The 17,199-nt window shown below is 36.8% G+C and overlaps 1 protein-coding gene across 1 annotated transcript in view; it reads right to left on the reverse strand.

The window, feature by feature from the left end:
• RNF150 (ring finger protein 150) overlaps positions 1–17,199 on the reverse strand; it is a 261,357-nt gene that overhangs the window by 51,308 nt on the left and 192,850 nt on the right. The window contains exons 3-4 of the mRNA XM_012642742.1: positions 16,748–16,819; positions 15,256–15,338 (exon numbers count right to left, since the gene is read on the reverse strand). Of these exons, the coding sequence (XP_012498196.1) occupies positions 15,256–15,338; positions 16,748–16,819 (155 nt within the window). The remainder of the gene's footprint in view (positions 1–15,255; positions 15,339–16,747; positions 16,820–17,199) is intronic.

Genomic DNA, 17,199 nt, shown 5'->3' on the forward strand with positions numbered 1-17,199 from the left:
AGCCACCGCACCCAGCCTGGGAAGCAAGCATTTTAAAGAGAATTCTTCAAACCCCTGAAAAAAGATGCAGACAACTGCATAATGATGCTGAGGTGGTTATGATAATAAGTTTTCACATTTTTTAGCAGTAATGGCAAAACAGGGCAAACTAATTTCCACATCTATTGATTCTTGTTTTCTGTTCTTTCACCTACATGTGTGATTCTCTCCCCAATTAAATGACATTTTTTTTCCCAGCTGGAGAAGGAAGGCGGCTGTTCTGTCCTTTGTATCTCGTTCACTTTCATGGCCCTGTTAGAACCTACCACCCTGCAACTGAGATTAGCATCCTGTGCTTTTCCTTGTGGCACCAAGGCAGGCTGTGTCATTCTCCTTAGTGAGATGGTTATTAAAGAATGTGAGTCACTCAGGTACCCAAGAATCCCATACTCCCAGGCAACATTAACTATTTTTAAAAGATATCCAGTGCTTCTATGGGTACATGAAATGTTTCTTCAGAGCCTCTGAATCTTATCTGCAAAATTGTCAATGAAGTAAAAGTGATTTTTTAATTAATGAACACTACATACGATATCTACCAGTTATTGTATCCCTACTATGTCCCAGGCATGGTACAGATATAATTAATTCACAACAGCCCCTATGAGGTAGAAATTATTATTCCTGTTATATGGAGGAGAAAGCTGAAGCGCGATAAAGTAAATTCCCCAAAGAGCTGGTAAGCTGCAGAGCTAAGATTCAAACCACATCCTACAGCCAGTGTTTTCTCCCAAAGGCACACTCCCCTCTCCCTCCTCAAGCTATCATTGGTAAGAGGGTAGTTGGTGGTATTCAAACTTTTATTCTTTCCTAATGATTTTTTCTGCTCCAGCTTCAAGCTCTTAACCTGTCTGAGCCTTAGCTTCTTCATCTATAAAATGAGGGTAATAACAATGTACTCACTGATACTGTTCATCCAATATGCCAGCTCTCCATCTTCCAGCACATGGGAAGATGACAATCTCTCCTGGTGGTAGCTATGGCCATGTGACTAATTCTGGCCAGTAAGTTATGAAGAGAAATAGCTGATTTCACTTTGAGCCATGGCATTTAATCATTGGCCTGGACCTGTCAATTCACAATATTTGAGGTGGTGACTGCTTTGTCAGCCCAACTGCCATGAGCAGGTGCACGTTGTTGATACACAACAGACACAAAGCATGAGTAAGAAGTCTGTTGTTGTGTTAAGCCACTGAGAGTTGGGTTGTTTTTGTTGTTGTTACTACATCAAAACTTAGCCTATCCTGACTAGTAAAATACCTCATGGGACTGTGGTAAGGATTAAGTGTTTGTTTATCAAGTGCTTATTTAGTAAATGTTCAGTGGATAATAGCAATATTAACTATTTTAACTGACATGCAAAGTTATTTTCACTCTTTGCTGATGATATGATCTTATATCTAGAAAGCCCCAAAGATTCTGCCAAGAGACTACTGGAACTGATAAATTCAGCAAAGTCTCAGGTTACAAAATCAACATACACAAATAAGTAGCATTCATATACGCCAACAACAGTCAAGCTGAGAACCAAATGAAAGACTCAGTACCTTTCACAATAGCAACAAAGAAAATAAAATACCTAGGAATATATTTAACTAAGGAGGTAAAAGACCTCTACAGGGAGAACTATGAAACACTGAGGAAGGAAATAGTAGAGGACGTAAACAGATGGAAAAACATACCATGTTCATGGTTTGGCAGAATCAACATTGTTAAAATATACTACTCAAAGTAGTTGGGTAGTTGATCTACAGATTCAATGCAATCCCTATTAAAATAACAACGTTATTTTTTGCAGATCTAGAAAAAATAATTCTATGCTTCATATGGAATCAGAAAAGACCCCCTATAGCCAAAGCAACCTTAAGCAAAAAGAACAAATTGGGAGGCATCAATTTGCCAGACTTCAAGTTATAGGCCACACATAGGTACAAGTAAACTGATACAGAGTGCAGCAAAGGGACCAGTTACTTTGTGAGGAACTTAGGAAGCTATGGCCTCTAGTAAGGCCTTCTGCACAGCCTATAGGATGGGAAGAACTTCAAAGTGTGAAGACTGGAGGGAAGAAATCCAAAGAGAAGGAATTTACATGAGTCAGGATATAAAGGATGGACAGGCTGAGTCTCCCTAATCTGAAAATCTAAAATCAGAAACTTTTTGAGTGCTGAAAGCTGAAATGATGCTCACAGGAAATGCTCAAATTGGAGCATTTCAGATTTTGTATTTTTGGATTATGGATGCTAACTGGTAAGTACAATGCAAACATTCCAAAATCTGAAATCCAAAACACTTCTAGTCTCAAGCATTTTGGATAAGGGATATTCAACTTATATCATAAGTATGGGAAACTCAGTTGGGTTGAAATGGAAGCTATTATAAGTGTAAGAACAGAAAATAAAGTTGGAAGAGATGGTTGCAGATCAGCATTCTGAATAATCTAGATGGACTGAGTAGGAAAGAGGTATGAATGGTGAGGAAAGTCATCATGAACCCAAGCCATACTTTCCCTCATTCTTCCTGATGATGAACTTCTCATCATTAAGTTATTTCCTTCTGTATTATTTCATCTTTCAACATCTCCTATACAGAGAGTCCTTGGAAGGGTGTTGTCCAGTTACCACTTTGATACTTGGTGTTGATCAGCCAAGTGAGCAGACTCCTGCCCCTCCTTCCTTATACTCCATCCCACTGGCCTGACCCCTTGCTGTGGGGATAATTCTGCTCTTGGGTTTGATCTGAAATGGTCAATTATGAAAAACTCCATTTCCCTGATTCCCCTATTTAGGTTACGTAAACGTCATTTAAGAGAAAGAAAAAGAAGAAAAGGGAAAAGAGACCTGTCATACACAGAACCAGTAGTACCCATACTCTGGCCAATATGATAGCAGTTTCACCTGATGGAGAGAAAAGAGAGAGGGAGAGAGAGAGAATGCAGCAAAATAAATTAAGTAAATTACCGGTCACTGTTTTTAGGCCCACAATGACAAGCTTGGAAAATAAATCTAGAGAATGTGGAGAGGAAGTAAATTCCTTAAAGCTCAGCTAGATTTGGTTTCATTTCCTTGGGCTTCTTAGACATTTGGCTTTGAGTCAGGTGAGGGTTTGTGAGGCAGAATTTTAGCCAAGACCACATCATCAGAGAGCTGACTATACACCCATCCTGAGCAGGGATGAGGGTGGCCGAGGTGTGAACTCCACAGCCAGTGATACAGTGGAAATAGCACTGGCTTGAAACTCAGAAAAAATCTGGCTTTGCTTTGGGCCCTGTGACCCACCTCTCTGAGTTAAGGTTTTCTTTTAGTAAAATGAAGGGGCAATAATGGTGCTTGCCCTATCTATATTATAGGCTGTTATGAAATATAAATTAGACATTATATATAAAAGTACTTTGTAAACAGCAGAGTGCTTTTCAGAGTTAAAGCATTATAATAAACAGCCCTTTATTTCACCCAGTTCTCCATTGTATTGGATTTAAATAGCACAAAAGAATAACCAACAAAACTAAAAATCAAAAAAAAAAAAACCCTAAGAAATGTATCTTTTTAAGCTACAGTGGAAGAAATTAATGCTTTGGAAATACAAGTTAGGAGGGAACTTCAGGACCCTCCTTTTATAGTGTGGCTCACTCCTTGGGGTTCTGGTGGAGGGAGGCTCTGTGCTTAGAACTTGACTCTGGTCTAATTATATAATTTGGCTGGGGCAGTGAAGCCGGTTGGCGTTTATCCCGTGTGTCTACTTGATTAATATTACAGGGGATCAGGACATTTGAAGCCAGAATGCCATATTTAACAAGGTTATTACAGTGCAAGACTTCTTTCCTAAGGCAGCATTTGTTCTGCTGAAAAGACAACTGAAATGAACACATCAGACAGCATTTACCAGCCCTGCCATCTTCTTTCATGTTTCCTTCCTTTAATCCCTTAATTAAGTGATACCTAATTATTGGCAGTTCACACATACTACGTTGTATACATAAAAATCTGAAGCAATCAAAGAAAATGATTAGAAAACACCATTAGCAAGCTTTGAAATTATTATGTAATTTTGACTAACGTATAAAGTGAACCCTTGTTTTTGAAATTTTATACCATAGCTTCTTTGGTACTTTAAATTTTTTCCCATTATTTTAAACAAAGGTAAAACATACAATAAAATGTATAAATCTAAAGCAAGCTTGATGATTTCTTAAGTGTGTGTATATTTATGTACACAACACCCAGATGAAGAAGGACACCATTCCATCACCCCAGAAAGTCCTCCCATGCTCTTTCTTCCCAATCAGCACCCACTCCTTGCCATGCAACCACTATTCTGACCTCTCTCACAATAGATTAGCTTTGTCTGCTACTGAATTTCATATAAATGGAATCATAAAGTACATATTCTTTTTTGCCTGACTTCTTTTACTCAAAACAATGTGTTTCAGATTCATTTGTGCCTTGATATACATCAATTGCTTCTTTATCAAATTCCTTATTAAAATTTATTTATTCAAATAGATTTAGGGGGTACAAGTGGTTTTTTGATATGTAGATGAACTGTATAGTGATGAATCAGAGGTTTTAGTATACCCATCACCTGAATAGTGTACATTGTACCCAACAGGTAATTTTTGATCCCTCACCTCCCTTTCACCCTCCCCATTTCTGAGTCTCCAAAATCCATTATACCATTCTGTATGATCGTGTATCCCCATAGCTCAGTTCCAAATTATAATGAGTACATGGAGTATTCATTTTTCTGTTCCTGAAACACTTCACTTAGGAGTATGGTTTCCATATCTGCTCACGTTGATGTGAAAGATACTATTTCATTCTTTTTTATGGCTGACTAGTATTCCATGGTGTGTGTATATATGTGTGTGTGTGTGTATTCATATATATAAAATACACACACACATATACACACATTTTCTTTATATATTGATCAGTTGACAGGCACTTAGGTTGATTCTATGGCAATTCTTGTACGTATCTTTCTGTGAACATATGCATTCATTTCTCTTTGGTATATACCCAAAAATGGAATTGCTAGGTCACAGGGTAGTGTGTATTTAACTTTAGTAGAACTGTCAAATTTTCAAAGTGGTTGTGCCATTTGAAACTCCTACCACACTATATAACTTTTAATTTGGCTGAGTTTGTAATATGTTCCTAAAAGAATGGGTTTTCTTAAAAAAACTGTTTTCATTAACAATGACTATTGAGTAGAAGGTTATACACCAGAATAATTTTTCAGATAAATATGAAAAGTATAGCTAATTAATTGGTTATCTTATTTCTTTGCTAGGAAAGGATTAAAATAAGGAAGAAGGGATAAAAACAGAAAGATAAAAATTCATAAAGTTTATAACAATTTTTAAATTATTAATCAAAAAGCATTATAAAAACAAAATAAAAACATTCAAGGGAAGAAAAAATTATTTACACAAAATGTTAAAAATATTTAATATCTAATTTTATCAATTTAGGCCATATCATCCCTTCCCCCATTTTAACATGTCTGAACTTAGGAAACATCTTACAATCAATGATAATTTAAATTAGACATAATATGATATATAAAGAGCCTGTGTCAACAGTAATAGCTTAGAGAAATAAAAGATATGGAAAACTACCTTGATATTTGGCTATCAGATGAGAAAGATGCTTTCAAAATGTCCTACTTCATGGTTCTGAGGGACGGCTAACATAAACACTCTCACATACTGCTAATGGGGTGTAAATCATTACCACCTTCAAGAAACCAATTGGATAAAACTTTTCAAGATCCATTAAAATCACTTTTGACCCAGTAAGTTCACTTTTAGAAATATCCTAAGGGATAAATACAGAAAAAAATACATAAATAATTAAGGTCATGATTTTATAATGATGAAAAACTGGAAGCAATTTAAATGCTGAACAAGAGGGAGGTAGTTAAATAAACTCCAGTAATGGACTACTATGTAACAACCAAAATTCTTTTAAATAATGTTTAAAGTTGTAGGAAAATGCTTACTTTTTAATGTTAAATGAGAAAGTAGAATAAAAACTGTATTAACTGCTTGACTCCATGATCTTTAAAAGTATACATATATAATGCTAATATATATGTATCATAAAAACTAAATATATCAATATTAATAATGATTATTTCTGGGTAGTAAGATTATTTTTGTTTCCTTCTTTATATTTTTCTCTATTTTCAAAATTTTCCACAATTAGTCATGAAACCTTGAAAGTTATTTATAAAGAACACGTCTATAAACAAATGGCTATAAATAGAATGTCCAATCATCTAATTTGCATAACATAGGCATAAAAGAATAAGTCAGATTTTATGAAAACCAGCCAATATTCATCACTCTCTTCAAAAAAAAAGGAACTTGGAAAAAATCTGTTCCTAATCAAGCATATGTAACAGGCACGGCAGGGTAAAATCAGGACAGGCCATTTCTGCCTGGCTAGAAAAGTGCCCCTTTGTTTTCTACTTCACGAGTTATAGGACTCATAATCTGAATCCTGATCACATTACAGCATTTTGTAAAATTCTTTTTGCTTATAAAGAGCTTGGAACTTTCTGTCCACACAGACGTACAGTTCATTTGACTCATCTTCAAATCAGACTGGTCCCTGGGTTTAAAAATCTTAAGGGGCCAGTATCTATTTTTATTAGTATCAGTATTTGGATTTTCAAGTATTAAAATGATGTTCCTCCTTACATCAGGTTATAATTCTTCCTTATGTCATGTTGTTTATTACAGTCATGCCATGCCTGGCAGGGAGAGTGAATGAGAGCCCCCCTCCTTCCCCAAAAAAGGAAGTTCACAAACGAATATAAGAGCCCAATTTGGATTTTACCTTCAGTTGTCATTAAGGATCCAGTACATGAATCCTACATTAGAGCTTTGGGAGAAGCAGGGAGGCCATGAACTTCCCAGATGGGTTTGGTCGGAAGCATCTAGAGGACAAGGTAGCTCTGTGGGACATAATGAACAAACAACCTTCCAAGGAGGTCCATCACGCTCGAGCTACTGTCAATAAGACATTTTTTGGTGTAGGGCACTGTGTTCTCACTTACATGACCTCAGTAAATCTCACTATTTGATTTTAAGGAGGCTGGGCTTTGGGAGGCAAGTCACTCTTTGAGCCTTAGGATGGATATGTGCTTGCTCAGAAACTTTAACGAATGGATTCCTCTACTGTTTCTCATGCACTTTACACTAAATGTCTCCCAGAGCGTCTTCTCTGGTAGGGGAAAATGCCCCCATCCTTGCGGATAGGAGTTCATGAAATATAGTATTTGAGGAGTCAATTAATAATTAGATCCATCTTAAAAAATATGTATCAGTCACATCAACTGAGAAAGAAAAGCAGCTGGCTGTCTGGTTAGATGGACAGGGATGATTTATGAGCATCTTGTCAATTGTAGACACATGGTATGTACATAACAGACCTTCAAAGAATTCACTGAAACAAGTAGACCAAATTTAGGCTTTAACTTTTCAAAAGCCTTCAAAAAATCCTTCTCCAAATCTCCAGGCCTATCCCTTTTAGGGTCTACCTGACTCAGACATTAAAATGCCATTAGAAATTCCTTTGCAAGTTAGAGTATCTATTGCCCCAATTTACACGTACAAACTTCACTTGTCCTTTCATTATTACTTAGTACTGTACTTTACTAGGAACCATTTATTCTGTTTTCGATTTTTAATCTGATATATAATTGGGTTTAAATCTCTTTCAAACAATAGTGCCATGAGTGCCTTATGTTGCAAATGTTTTAAAAAGGAAATTATATGATTACATTTTATGTCCCAAATTACAAAGGGGAGCTCTTGAATTGGTACAGAAATTTAGCCTCATTCCTGAAAAGGGAAAAGGAAGGGTGACATATTATTTACACAAAGAATCACAGAATTATCTACCCAAAATGGAGCCTTGCCTACGTGACTCAGTTGTAGCAGTGTTCTGGGGCTGGAAAACTTTCCAAAGAAAGGCTTAAAAAGATAAGCTAAAGCTGGTCCCTCCAGTGTTTTGTTTGAGTGATAAAATTCCTTTCAGTGCATGAAATCTGTTCCTTGTGTTATGGTTTTTAAACGATTGTGTGCAAGCTACTGGGGTTTTTTTCTATCTAGAATCCAAAACACGAGCATGTTTTAAATGCAAACAAATACAGATGTATCTATCCATCAGCCACCAACTTGAGAAATGGGCAGCCACTTTCAACCCTTCCAAATGTTGAGTCATGCTGGTTTATCGCTGGATGTCTCTCGAATATGTCCATCTCTCCACATCCCAGTGCCAGCACTCCAATTTGGGCCTCCAGCATTTCTTACCTGGACTTTGCAATAGTCTCCAGTCAGATCCCTCTGAGCCACACTAGATGGTACTGCCACTTGTGCTGTGTGTGAAGCATAAACTGAACCCCACAGCAGGTCCCCCAGCACCTCGCTATGATCCAGGCCCCTCAGCTGGGCGTTCGGGTCCTAAATAATCTGGGTGGCCTCCTCTCTAGTTCCATCCCAACACGTGCTTTGCACTCTAACAATCCCAGGTTGCCCACAGTTAGATTTGCTTGGAATGTTCTTAGTTCTGACCATCTGGAAAACTCCTTAAGTACAACTTTATAGAATATAATTAGGCAATTTAAATTTATAACCTCAGAAACAAAGAAATAATCCAAAACATGAACTAAGGTCTCTCCACAGAGCTATTTATCACAGCCTTGTTTATAATAGCAGAAAAACTATGTGTGGGGAACAATGTAAGCATCCAAAAAAAGTAAGGCAAATAAATTATGGGATGTGGGATATTATAAATGAATTAAAAATGATATTGAGAAACTTTCAAAAGACATGGAAAAGACAAGTTTATTCTAGAAAGGGCTTAAAGGGACTTAGAAAATGCAAATATCTAAAGAGATGCTTCAAAAACAAAAGAAGAAAGGAAACGAACAGAGACAAAAATAGAGTCAGAGATGAGGCTAAAAAATACCTTTTGGCTATGGGTAGGCTGCAAATTGGGCTCTTAGCTTTCTATCAACAAACAGAAAACATCCAGACAGTATCTCAATTCAGTATGTACAGTATAAAAACATTCCCCTTGCTTGGGAGAAATACAGATATTTCATACATGATCTACTCTGATGAGTCCCCATGAAGAAGTCAGATTACAAAATCCTAACAAGAGACACAATGGCAAGTTTCTTAAGATTGCTGTTTTACCGTAATCTCTGATAAAAGTGATGGTAATTGTACTAGGCAACTCAATTCTCCTGTAGAGAGTTAATATGAAATAATGCATGTTTTTAGTTTTTTGTGAATTTACCTTGTTACAGAAGTACATTTTTAAAATACAGAAGGACAAAATTACATTTAAATTAATCTTCCTGAAGAATAATTTTTTCAGTCACACTTCTGATATCTTTAATGAGTTTGAAGTTGTACTTGCTGAAAAATTACCTGGAGTCCAGCTAATCTAGCTTGACAATTAAAAATAGACTATCAGAATGAATAATTAAGGGCCAGGCGTAGAAGCAGGGAGATCAGTGAGAAGGCTACTGCAGAAGCCAGCAAAGAAGCAAGAGTGGTAATGATGTCTGCAATGGTCGCATAATAGTACCAGTAATATTAAGAGAAATAGCATCTTAGTAGTGTAACAACAGCAATATTAATGTAATATAAATATCTAGGGTTATCATTCTTTGTCAGGTTTTAGAGTATGTAAAAAAAAATTTTTAGTTGGCCAATTTTAATTGGATTCTTGCTCAAAATCCAAGTTCCTTCATGGACCTTCCTTCTGTTAATAAAAGTCAAGCCTAAATTAAAGATAAAACACACAGAAAGCTCCAGACTGGGGAACAGGGAGTTATTGTTTAATGGATTCAGAGTTTCATGTTGGACGGTGAAGACATTATAGAGATGGGTGGTGGCAATGGTTGCACAGCAATGTACATGTACTTTAATGCCACCGAACTGTACATTTAAAATGGTTAAAAAGGTAAATTTTATGTATATTTTGCCAAAAAAAAAACACACCAAAAAATAACTCCAGGATTATCTGATCTAACATACAATCTTTCTCAGGCAAAACTGACATCCTATTGTCAAGAGTGAACCCAACAAACCCTGTGCCTTTAGAGCCACGTATGGAGCCTGACTCGGAGGCTGCTCTCCTTTAGCTGTGTTTGGAACTGGCTTCAACGTGCAGATGTTAACCAGCAGGCATGCAATCCTTTTTGACAAGCACTATTTCAGAATAGGTGTTATTGGTTGTTTACTTTATTCAACCATCTCTCCCTGCTCCAAAATCAGAAGACCTCATTTAACACCTGGCAGCATGGACAACACTGCTCCTGGAGTTGTTCCAGGAAACACTATTTACGAAATAAGTACAGGTTGAGTATCCCTTATCCAGAGTGCTTGGGACCAGAAGTGTTGTGGACTTTTTTTCAGATTTTGGAATATTTTGCATTATCCCTAATCTGAAAATCTGAAATCCAAAATGCTCATGGGAGCATTTTGAGTATTATGTCGGTGCTCAAAAAGTTTCAGATTTTGAAGCATTTTGGATTTCTGATTTTTGGATTAGGGAAGCTCAATTTGCAATTTGTTTATGAACAAGCTAAAAGCTAGGGAGCGTTTACCAAAGACGATAACTTGAATTTTGGAGGATTTTCTTTGTAACCCGAGTCCGACAATAACAAGTCAGCAAGACACACTACCCCCACAGGCTCCATAACCAATCCAAGCATTTACTATACATACGAGAAACTGTCTTTTTTCACCTTCTATAGTGAGATAGGATGAGAAAACGCAAACAGCTCACCGATGGATTATTATGAAATAAGCTAAAGGGGCCAGGGCACATTTCTGTTCTAGCTCAGTGGAGAATTCCGATTGGGCCACGAAAAGACTCTGACCCTTGAGGAGCAGGTGTGACAAGCACCAACATCCCAGGGTCTTTGGTTGGTTTATACAACTTACAGCTAGATCAGCTTCTGCCTATAGTGTCAAAGGCCAAAGAATGGTAAAATGAGCCACAAATAATCTAATACTATTTATAGTAAATTCTCTGCATGTAAGTGAAAAGATCAGGATACTAAATAATACAGTAGTATCTCAAACTTGCAAAAATAGGCATAGGAAATGAAAGGAAGGAAATATATAAAAATGTTAGCAATAGTTAACACCTGCATGAGGGAGTTAGGCAGATATTTAAATATTTTATCCATTTTAGGAGTTTTCTATAATGAGGACGTAATGGACAAAAATAAACCACTGTTAGAAAATACGAAGACATTACTTTTTTCTGCGGAGCCTTTCTTAACTTCCTTGTGCCTGGTATTAGTTCCTCCAAATTTTTCATTCCTTTTGTCATTATTGTTGCACATACCACTCCGTATCCTGATTACTTCTTTAAATTCCTGTCTCTCCCACTAGACTATTTCCTTTAGAGCATGGCTCATGCCATTTAGCTTTTCATCTCTCCTACTTCGCACCATTCGTTGCATACAGTTGCTACAAAATGTTGTTCCAAAGAAGCATTCAGTTACTAAAAAGTTTATCATGAGGGTCTGCTTGTTACTAGGCAGCTTTTAGTTTTTTCTTCAATTGAGAAGAAGAATTTACAAAATCAAAGGAAAAGCGGGTAGTATTAATAGAAACTAACATACTGTCAAATTAATGAGACGCTGTAACGATAGAGATGGAAAAGAATTTAACAGGCACATAAGGAAAGGATGCACATATTGTTTTGCTTTAAAAACAATGGCAAGCAAGGACTTTTGGCTTGCCCAAGGAATTCATATTCTTTCTGAGACACTGTGGGTTTGAAATTGAGTAGGTAAATAGACACATGAATAATCATTACAGAATAGTAGGGACACCATGGGATAAAAGCCATGGAAGAATCAGAGAGCCTAATTTAATCTCTGTACAGGAGAAGACAATAAAACTTCAATAAAATATCTTTTGTGGCTAAAAGTCATAATCACAAATACTAACCTGAGTCACAAAAACCAGCCCTAAAATAAAGTATAATGCGTACTTTGGCATATGTATGATGTTGCAAAACCAAAGTGTCTAGGAAAATGCCTTAGTGGTGTACTAGGATCAAATTCAAACCACAGAAGTAAGACCTGTCTGACGCCGAGGTGGTCTGTGTGCTGCTGTGGGTCTCCACCTCACATTAGGTGCACACGTTCACACTCACCCCCCGGGGGTGGGGGTCTTGTCTTCCTGTGCTGGAGAAGGACTGGGTACAGAAAGAATGAGGGGGAAGAAATGGTAGGTGTGTATGCGCATGACTTAACTTTAATAATCACCATGACTACAGATAAAGAGGGGAAGTCATGTAATAATTAATCATCATTTGTGCAGGGGTCTCAGAAAGAGACAAACAACAGAATGATTTTGAAAGAGTCGTGGTACAAGAGTATACCTGCGTGATCTGGAAAGACATCCTAAATGGAAATGACAGAGAAGAGATGTACCCAGTATGTCAGGAGTTATGAGGCCAAGGAAAAACGTATGAAAGAGGGGAGATGATAAACTGGAACATTTTTTGAAACAGATTTTACTCCAAGGAGATGCAAAGAATTCTGTGGATGAGTCAGCCTGGAAATAATGGGAAAGAGAGTCTATGAAGTTCATAGGAGCAAAGGCTTAATAATACCCCAGAGAAAATTATCCCGCAAAAAGCAAATGCCAGTGCATTTGTTTGATAATATCCATTAGTGCAAACTGTCTGGCACAAACCAGCAAAAGGCATAAAAATATCGTGATTTCAAAATCAGTATGGAAAAAATGTATGAGCTAATCAAAGAGTAGATATGTGTGACTAGTATAAGATCAAACAGTAATTAACTATAACTGTGTTTGGTAATGTTCACCGTATTTTTTTTATTTAAAGCAGGGTCCACAGTAAGGAAATAAAAGTAGATGGACAGTAAGTAGCTGGAAGCAAAACAAATCTAGGAATGATCTGAGAACAAAACAATTATTTAAAAAAGGAGGAATCTGAAGCCAAACGAACTGGCCTACAGCAAGGACTGGTGTAAATAAAATGAAAGTTTCTAAAATTTTATTTTTTGTGGTAAATATTAAAATGCTATTTTTTCTTGGTTACTATTTCAAAAATACACTGTAAAGGGAGATCTGGAATAATATATCATGAAAATCTAAATATTATTAATGCAATTTGTCATAATTAAAAATTGAAATCAGCCAAATGTTCTAAAACAAGGATGTGGAAAATTAAATTGTGGTATATCTATGGCTTGGATATTATGTAGCCTCCAGCAATTACATAAGTGCAGTACCAGGAAATTTATTCATGGCATAACGCTAAATGAATAAATTATTTTATATTCTGTTAATTGTAGAGCTAAAGTAGTGCTATGTATATAATTTTAAAAACAGATTTTCTTAATTACATTTGTGAAGTTCTTTGGATTCCCAGGAAAAAGTAGCTATTTAACTTTAATTGGCTTTGAATATTTTTTTTATTAGTAGTACCCTCATAGGGTGTAAATAATCTCCAAGTAGGATATTAAAGGAAAGCACTTTACTTGCTTATAACTAAGAGGCTTTGCAAAATCCTTAATAAAATACTGCAGAGATGAAAGATGTTACCCTGTGAGGTATTCTATAGTTCACAGACTGCCATTCTTTGCCAATATTTCTGCAAGTCACCAAATAAACACTAAGTATAATGTCTAGAAGGAATTTATATACAATATCCTCATATGAAGGAAACTACCAAATCTTCATGTGTCCTGATGTATGATTTTGTCTTAGGGATAGTCAGGCATGCACAAACTACGCGGAAAGTGAATCATGCTTGCAGGCTTTGGCTGGGGCCAGTAGGGCGTATATTCCTAACACCTGTTTTCCTAACGGTCAATTTGCCTGTGAGTATTTCAATTAAGATCTATTCCTCTTCAGAGTTTCTGCATTTATCTGAGTGTCTCTGAGTGTCTTTTTTTTTTTTTTTTTTGGTCGCCTCTTTGTCATTTTGGGGATTATTATTAATAAACCAATTCTCTAAAGGCATATTTTGTTTCTTGAACAAGTGGATCGTTTCATAACTTTGTGGTGTATTTTTTCTATGTTATTTACTTTTAGAGTCTGTAAGAATTTTGAAAGCCAATCTTTCTAAATTAAGAACTTTTTGTTTTTTTTTTTTAAGAGACAGAGTCTTGCTCTGTTGCTCAGGCTGGAGTGCAGTGGAGTGATCACAGCTCATTGTAGCCTCAAACTCCTGGGCTCAAGTGATCTTCCTTCCTCAGCCTCCTGAGGACCTGGGACTATAGGTGCATGCCACCATTTTTTTTTTGTAGAGATGGGGTCTAGCTTATGTTGCCCAGGTTGGTCGTGAACTCCTGGCCTCAAGTGATTCTCCTGCCTTGGCCTCCCAAAATGCTGGGCTTACAGGTGTGAGCCACCACACCTGGCCTGAAGAACCTTTCATCAAGTCATAATTTAGTTTTGAATTTAGGACCCTCACACACATGCAAAAACACTAAAAAGAGTTTTCAGTTAAGGAGAATGGCTTTTATGCAACTTTAGAATATTTTATTTAAGTTATTTAGATTTACTTAATTTCAATGATTTTTTAAAAAAATTCAGACATCTTAACAGTAAATTTCAATTAGGGAGAGGGATTAGGGTTATGTGAGAATCACCTGGGGAGTTTTCCCAACTACATATACCGGCATCCTCCCCGATTCAGGAATTTTCGGGGAAATTTGAGTGTTGCATTCTTTTTGTTAGTAAAAAATAATAGGGAATGGAATCTGCTTTTGGCTTCCTGCTTACTCCTGACCATAATCTGATTGCTGAGCCCTTCATGAGCATTCACAAAATATTTTTAAGAGTTTATTATTTTAATTAAACGACTGGTAAAAGCCAGAATTGATTTGGAACATCATAGATCTGTTGTTCAAGAAAACTTGTACTTGGAGGCCACAGCATCAAATTCTGTCTCATGAGGTTCTAGTTCAAAGCAGTAAACTTCCTTTGATGCCAACGGGATCAGAAAAATATTTCTAATTTCATGAGACAAAGTGTTTTCAAGGACAAAGGTTATACAAAAACAAGAGTGTTTTGGTTGTTTGCAATGCACACACGGAAATGTTGAGGCAGGCGAGGCCCAGTAGGTCCAAGCCAGGAGGCTAAGCAGGCAGGCTCCACGCACGCCCCAGTCCAAAGCGGGCAGCCTAGTGACTCACCGGCAGGGCAAGATCCTGACAACGTCATTGGGCTTGTACCCTTCGATACAAACGGCGCAGTTGTCAAAATCGGGCTCTGTTTCCTGCAACAGAGAAGCACAGATGAGTCTACTTTCTTAGCTTCAACTCTTGTGTAAACACCCAAGCAACAAACCAGAGAGAGCTTGCCTGGAGCGAAGCTTTCAACAACTGTCCTGGTGCCAATTTCTTAATCAATAATTTACTATCTATTGGCTTAGTTTCCATTCCTTCTAACTTCTACTTTCTGTTTCTAGGTCCCACTGCAAGTGCTTCTGTGAGGAGAACCAGTTTCTAATGTATCATTCCTGATACTGCTATTAATTACAATTAAAGGTGACATATCAAAATCTCAAGGATGAGAAATAACATATATGGAGAAATATCTGAATTATACTTAACCTATTCATTCCTCTGGGATCTAGTTTATAAAATAACTATAAATACAAACATAAAATAGTGGTTCCAATTTTTTTAAGTATATAAATCTCTTTTAATACCTCACAATATGTTACTTATGTAACAGTCCTTGTGCTTTTGTTATTCTCTGATTGAGGGGGGAAAAGTAATGACCAAAATATCCTCTAAATGTAGTCATGTTTTTAAATGAACTTTATCTTATTAAGCCCAGCAGAGTTTTTATATAGTTGAAAAATAATAACAGCACATAAATTGTGAGATAAATCAATTGTTCAGACTAGAGACAACACCTGCTGTACATGTGGAATTGTGAATTCCTTCTAATGTCTCTAAAGGAGTCCCAAAGCCATGTATTGTCACACATTGCTCTAAATCTTCTCCTGGAGAATGGGGGGCCTGGAAGCCTGGACTATACTGCCTTGCTGTCCCTCTCCTTGTGGCTTTATTCCATGATTCTACAGTAACGGAGGCTGTTGCAATGGCTCTGGGGTTCTAAACACCAGATTTCAGAGGGATTTACTATAACTCCTGCATTTAAACTACAGACTGAAGTGGAGAACACAGCTCAGCATATAATGCTGTCTTTCTTGCAAGGATTCACGGAAAAACATTCTTGGGTCATAATACCAGGAACAACCATTTTGTTTTTATCTTGTGGGATGCTGGAATAAGGTAATTAAATATTGTTCGAATATTGTTCCTTCTTTGCATTGGCTGCTAGAAAACCCCAACCTAAATTTGGGACCCATTTCTGGTACACATTTGAGGTAATGCACTTGTTTACTAATTTTATCCTGGTCTTAGCTATGTTTTTGTATGCTTACTTTTCCATTTCTCTGATTTTCTATCCAGATATTTCATTATCCTATTGTATGTACTTTTCTAAACTGCTTTAAATTATATTTAATAAAGAAAAGTATAAGTAACAGACACTTAATAGGACAACTATTAGTATGTATTTCCCTTTCCATCCTTCCCTCTCTTCTACCTGGATATCAGAACTGTTAGGAGCTTCTTCGAATAGCTCCTCATCAAAAAGAAAAGAGGCTGTTACCTTGTCACCCTTCTTGATGGTCCTGACTTGGAGCTTGCTGATGGCTTTCTTTGCTGCATCTCCCAGTCGGCGCTGGAAAAAAAAAGCTGCTTGTTAGTAATAAAGATGTGTAATTCTTGACTTCATTTATGATAGTATTTAACAAACCAGGGCAGCTAGCTCTGAAATCATGCACAGGTGGCATAAATGTTAACAGTGATGGCTGGAAGAGATGGGGCAGTGGTACCTGCACAAAGTGACTCTACTAACTGAGGTCTATAAAAGAGCTTCATGCCAGTATCAAGCAAGTGACATGTGACATAGAAAGAGCCTGCCCTATAGCTTTCTAGTGCAGCTTACATCTGTATAGACTAGCAAAAAAAAAAAAAAAAAAAAGTTTAGTAATTTGCCACTCTAGCCATTCAATTTGTGACATAGAGACAGAGATAGTCAATCTGGAGTAGCTGGAACAA

Source organism: Propithecus coquereli, unplaced genomic scaffold (assembly GCF_000956105.1).
Source record: "Propithecus coquereli isolate 6110/MARCELLA unplaced genomic scaffold, Pcoq_1.0 Scaffold185, whole genome shotgun sequence".
Lineage (NCBI taxonomy): Eukaryota > Metazoa > Chordata > Mammalia > Primates > Indriidae > Propithecus > Propithecus coquereli.